At 48.0% G+C, this 6020-nt stretch overlaps 1 protein-coding gene across 1 annotated transcript; it reads right to left on the bottom strand.

Annotated features, from left to right (window-relative positions):
• Positions 1-347: 347 nt before the first annotated feature.
• Positions 348-5815, bottom strand: BMP4 (bone morphogenetic protein 4). Its single transcript, XM_083353223.1, has 3 exons — positions 5579-5815; positions 4052-4494; positions 348-1410 (listed from the first exon to the last, which is right to left on the bottom strand). Exons 2-3 carry the CDS (start codon positions 4485-4487, stop codon positions 533-535), a joined length of 1314 nt encoding a protein of 437 aa, XP_083209349.1. The 5' UTR covers positions 4488-4494; positions 5579-5815; the 3' UTR covers positions 348-532.
• Between the last annotated feature and the right edge of the window lie 205 nt (positions 5816-6020).

Consider the following 6020-nt stretch of genomic DNA (forward strand, 5'->3'; position numbering starts at 1 on the left):
GACATCTACAAAAGGTTGGGGGACAGGCCAGTCAGGATAGTTGGCAGTTAAGACAATTTTAAAAACAATGGGAGAGGTCTGAGGGGAGGGAATGACTCCATATTCTTTCAACTGCCTGAAGGAAAAAGCAGGACATTGATAGCTTGGCAACTCCATCCCGGTCCTCTCTGGAGAGTAACAAAAAATATTTTAAAATAATTTTATAAAATCTTATTGGCTTTACCTTTAAAATAATGACTCGTTTTATTTATTTATTTTATATTTTAATATGTCGTTATAAATATATCTTGCCAAAATATATGATTATTATTGTCAAAACATTTGCACATAAATAAGGTCAAGGAGAATGGATCAAGGGAGTTGTAGTTGTTACCGGGAGAAAGAGGCTGGTCAGGTTTTGCTTCCTCTGTGAAATCAAAGGCCATTTCCCCAGACACACACACACACACTCCCTTCATCCTGGGCACATTTTGGCCAGGGAAGCTGGAAGGTGGCAAGTGGAAAAGACAGGGAGAACTCATTGCCCCCCCCTCTAACGACAGCCACATCCCTCTACTACCATTTCCTGGTAGTTCTTGAGAACAACTTTATCGTACTCATCCAAATAGAGCATGGAGATGGCGCTGAGCTCTGTGGGGACACAGCAGGCTTTGGGAATGCTGGAGTTGACGGAATTCACCAGAGTCTGCACAATGGCATGGTTAGTAGAGTTGAGGTGGTCAGCCAAAGGGAAAGGGCAATCCCCGTGGCAATAGAACGCTTGGTAGCCTGGTGGGGCTACAATCCAGTCATTCCAGCCCACATCACTGAAATCCACGTACAGAGCATGGCGGCGACAATTCTTCTTGCTCTTGCGTGCCCGCTGGTGTGCATGCTTAGGGCTGCGCTTGGTCCTCCGCGTGAGCAGAGACTGGCCCCTGCCATCGTGGCTGAAGGTGACCAGGAGAGGCCGGAGGCGAGCCCATTCGGCATCCTCCAGACGGTCTCCTTGAGGTAAAGAGCGGCTAATCCGGACATGTTTGCCCTGGTGAGTCTGCGCGGGGTAGAGGTGGATCACCTCCACAGCCAGCCCATGGTTGGGCTGGTCACCTGCGGTCCATCGGATGACTGCGGGGCTCACATCAAAGCTTTCCCAGCGGCTCACATTGTGATGCACCAGGCGTGTGTCCAGCAGCCTGGTGACCATGTCCCCCCCTTGCAGGGGCTTCATCACCTCATAAATGTTGATCCGGTGGAAGCCTTTCTCCCAAGCCGCTGCTGTCGCCACTGCCTCCCCTTCATTGACTTGCTGCCGAAAGAGTCTCAGCTCTGCGGAAGAGATTGGCTCGGTAGGCGGCACGCTGCTGAGGTTGAAAAAGAAGTGGAAGCGAGTGGGTTGGTTCCATGGGTTGGCCACATGTTCCAGGTGTTCTGGAGGAAGGAAGAGGCAAAGAGAGAGACAGAGATGCAGAAAAGGGAAGAGGTTAGCAGGATGCACCAAGGAGAAGATACAGTTTCACAAGTCCAGGAAAATAGACATATTAGCAAAAGGAGGACACCATGGGGTGTGATTTCCCTGTTGTTGTGCACCAAGCTGGAAAGGATGTCCTCTCCCTTAAAGAAAGTCCTCCATACCTCTACTTGTACGGATTTCATTTGCTTTAACAGAATAAAAGAGTTGGAAGGGGCCTTAGAGGTCTTCTACTCCAACCCCACTACTCAAGCAGGAAACCCTACACCATTTCAGACAAATGATTGTCCAGTCTTTTCCTAAAAACCTCCAGTGTTGGAGCACCCACAACTTCTGGAGGCAAGTTGATTAGTTGTTCTAACTGTCAGGAAATGTCAAGCCAAGCCACTGCACATGACACATGTTAGGGGTATCCCATGGGGTTGCCAACAAGGCAGGTAAGTTGAGGTCAAGATCCTGCTGGGATTTAACTTTTCAGCATAGAGAGTAGCCTTCTTATCTGGATCCCAAACATGATTTCCTGGGAAATTAAGCCAACCAAAATGAAGTTCTTTCTTCACATGCTATCAAGGAGATTGCAACCTATATTTTAACAACTATTTAGTTGGAACTCAGCCCCAGTGAAATTAGTGGGGCTTCTATCAGCGTTATGATGCAACAGCCAGAATGCTCCAAGGGGACACTGAGGCTGGATGCTCCAAACCAGACAAACTTGCCCAAACAAGCCTGGCGGCATCTTCTGCTTCACTCCTACCTCAGTAACAATCTGCCAGGTGCTGCCAAAGTCCAGCCAGGGCACCTAGTCATGCCCTCTGGCCAAGCCTGTGTGCACATCCCTTGTTCTGATTGTATCATAATTCATTCTTGTATTTATAGAATGCCAGGCACGTGCCCAGCCCTGGACACAATAAAAAGAAAAATGGAGTGTGCCCGTGGAGTGGGCGGGGGGGGGGGGGAGAAGAGAAAGCAGAATTTGTCATCACATCTTTAGGAAACAACAAAAATGTAACAGTTCCCAGGACTGCTTCAACCTCCACATTTCTCCCCTATCTTTTGAAATGAGCTCTTCTCATGATTCCTAAATTTCAAGTCCTTTCAGAAACAACAGTAAGAGACAGATGCAGCTCACAATTCACAGGATGGTGATTAGATAAGTTTAAATATATCTCTTCGGAAAGGGAAAAGCAGATTGCAAAAAAAAAAAATCCCTAATGAAATATGCAGATTTCTTTTTAAAAATTTCATGTGCTGTTTTTTTTTAAAAAAAAATCTTTGACATAGATTCACTTATAGTACACTCCAGTTAGTTCACACAGCTTTGCAAAGCCCAGACTCCCAGAAATACAATCCTGAATAAGCAAATCAATTCCACGGACTTTTCTTTAGGGATTGGTGGGGGGGAAACCAGACAAAACTCATGCGAGGAAACATTTGGGTCCAGTTAAACACATCCCTCTTCTCTTTTTAGTCATTCACACTGGTCATTAAAAAAGAAAATGAACGGACACCCCCTCCCCCCCTCAAAACAACTAATGAGTGGAAACAGTTTTATCTAAAGTTGGTGTGCAGGGCAACAATAATTCCTGCATAAACTCCTAAGGAGCAGGATGGGGGAGCGAGTAATAAACCCAGTGTAACCAGAGTGAAGTCTGGAATCTGGCTGCTCTTATCTGATAGAGTAAGTTCTTAGAGCTCCGTGTGCGCTCTCTCACTTTGTCTCTTGCATACGTACACACACACACACACACAGCCCATGCTCTACCCAAGCTACGAAACCAATGATAATTATTCACTAATATGAATAATTGCTACTTTTGTTACTATGCCAATTCTATCCAGATCCATTCTCAGTTATGCCAGGAGTTGCTTTCCGTGTCTTTCCATTTCTTAATGAAGCCACGGGCTAACTCAGCAAGAAGGACAAGCACTGCAAGCTGTTATTTCCTAGGCAAAATGCTGCTTTTTTAAAAAAAATTCAAGGATAGTGCATTAAATGTCCCGCAAACCTCCCTGTTCTGGAAACTGCTAAATATAAAGAAATGAAAGGAAGTGGGACCCTCATCCTGTGCCCTCCCTTTCCCAGGACAGTACGATCCACAATCAAGAATACACCTCTGAAAAAGCAAACTTTCAGTTTGAATCTATTGCATCCAAAGTGCAAATTGCTGGAAAGAGAGCAAAATATTTTTTTTTTGGGGGGGGGGGAAGGAAGTAAATAAAACTGCCTACTTGCCCCTCTAGGCCGGTGTGTGGTGTAGTTGGTTCACATGGTGTAGTAAGATGGAGGGTTTGTTGTCACTGTGTGTTGGGGGGTGGGAGCACCAAGGGAGGCTCAGCTAATCTCAAGGTACACATAGTTGTACTTTGACAATAAAGGTTCATTTCATATTCCAGGTGAAGAAGCTTCCAAAATGCTGTTTGTGCAACCCACTTTTCCCATGTTAATCAATTGGGTTTGGGGGAGCTTGTAAGGGGATGCCTCAGTTGCTGCTATGGTCACATCCCCCCCCCATATTACTCTGAAGAGACAATTCTGCAATCCCATCACTTCTGACTTTAATGCAACACTCTACCCACTTAACTGCTCATCTTGCAACGCACCTTCATGGTGAAAGCTTCTCACGGTGTTGGCGCGGCTGGTCGATTTCTCGGGATATTGGAGGTTGAGATCTTGAAGATTCTCCTCCTCATCCCCAGACTGAAGGCGATAGAGATCCATCATGTAAGAGGGGACGATGGCTGTTTTGCTGGGCTGTGGCCGCCGGCGCAGCCCAAACATCTGGAGGAGGGTGGCCTCGAACCCACGCAAGAGTTCATGGTTTGAGAACAGGCGGTGTGCAGTTCCCGAGGCGCTGTCCCCGTCTCCTCCTCCTCCTCCTCCTCCTCCTCCTCCTCCTCGCTGCTGCTGCTGTTGATGCAAACCTGCAGCCACCTTCTTCTTCCCGGTCTCAGCAGGTATTAAACTGGCCCGGTTGGAACCTCCTAGGATCACTTGGCACAATAGAATGACCATCAGCATTCGGCTACCAGGCGTCATGGTGTCTCTGGGGGGGGAGTGAAGGGGGGGCAGGAAGCAGGGAAGGGAGGAGAAAATGAGCCAGAGCAAGCAAACAAGGTTGGTGAAAGAAAAAAAAAGTACCCAATAGTCTACCGCTTTGGGGGAGAAATGCACACAACAGCTTTTTTTTTTTTTTGTACGAAAAGAAGCGGCTTCTAAAACTTTGGGCAGAATGCCTTGATATCCCCCATCAAATAAATTCCCACCTCTCTTTTCAGTCCTCTGTTTCTATCTGACTATGCCGGTTAAAAACGCGATAGTCTCGGAAGAAGTTCTCAAGACAACGCTTCCATTCAAATCCATCTCGGTGGAGGACCTGTTCCTCCACCATCACCCCCCCCCCGGTAAAAACTCAAGACACTCCTCAGTCGGAGTTGCCCCCTTTCCAATGAGTAGAGAAAAACACGCGGGGCGGGAGCTAAGTGAGGGTCCGAGGCTTCGGTTCATTGTTAATAACCCTTCCCAGTCGGTGCAGAGCGCTTTTCAATCGGTCGCGTTTTGGTGCTTCGCCTTCCCGGTTCGTAGACGCTAACCACTAGGACCTTGCCTCTTCCCCCAACTCCTGATTAAGTGCTTTGTGATCGCAGAGGGAGGGAAAAGCGGGGGTCGGGGTTAGGATGCCCCCCCTTCCCCGCAGAACCCTAAAGGGTTTTTACCTGTGGGGAGGATGGAGAGAGTTTTAATCTTATTGAAATAAGTAAAGCGCGATACTATCCGTGTTTAGTCGGAAATAAACTTGATTCGAGAGAGAGTGTGTTAGGTTCAAGGAAGCGGGCGTTAAGTCTGCAGCCCGAACCGCTTCGCAGCGACTTGTTTTTCAGGTGCCGACGAAATTAATTACAGAAATGGAAAATCCACAAGGAAGGCGTTCACCTCTCTCTCTCTCTCTCTCTCTCTCTCTCTCTCTCTCTCTCTCTCTCTCTCTCTCTCTCTCTCTCTCTCTAACTCTCTCTCTCACACACACACACGCGCGCACACACACACTCTTCGGATCGCTTGTTGCTTTAAAAAGACTCTTAACGCTTTACATCAAAGCCACAAGGGGGAAAAAAAACGAAAGCGCTACTCACTGACAGAAAGCAAGGCATACAAAAACAGTCCATGGTTCTTGACAGCCAGCGTGAAACACGACTCGTGGAAAAACTCGCCGCGCAGGGAAATCCGGAGTCTGCTTGAGGAATGAGGAGAATCGCTCTTGGCTGCTGCTGCTGCTGCTGTTGCTACCGCCTCCGCCGCTGCTGTAGCTATTCCGGATCGCTTCTCCAAAGTGCGGATAGGAAGGGTCGCTGGGACCTGATGCTCCGGAGTAGCTCCTGGAAAATGAATATATTTGAATATAATGAAACCCCCCAACAGGCCCGCTGCTTTTCTTCCAGCTCCAGAGAGAGTCACGTGGGCTCGAGAAGTCACTCCTCGCACCGGCCTGTCCATCAGCGCAGCCCCAGCAAAGCCCCGCCCTCCCCGCTTCCCCCCTCCCGTACTGGGATTTGCAAGTGGATGTCCCACCCCCTC

This window comes from Vipera ursinii (assembly GCF_947247035.1).
Source record: "Vipera ursinii genome assembly, chromosome: 1".
Classification (NCBI taxonomy): domain Eukaryota; kingdom Metazoa; phylum Chordata; class Lepidosauria; order Squamata; family Viperidae; genus Vipera; species Vipera ursinii.

Excerpts from the sequence above, each read along its gene's own strand:
- BMP4 (XM_083353223.1), bottom strand. The coding sequence starts at position 4,487 with ATGACGCCTGGTAGCCGAATGCTGATGGTCATTCTATTGTGCCAAGTG. Across the intron at positions 1,411-4,051 it reads GAGAAGCTTTCACCATGAAG|AACACCTGGAACATGTGGCC; the intron begins GTGCGTTGCAAG and ends TCCTTCCTCCAG.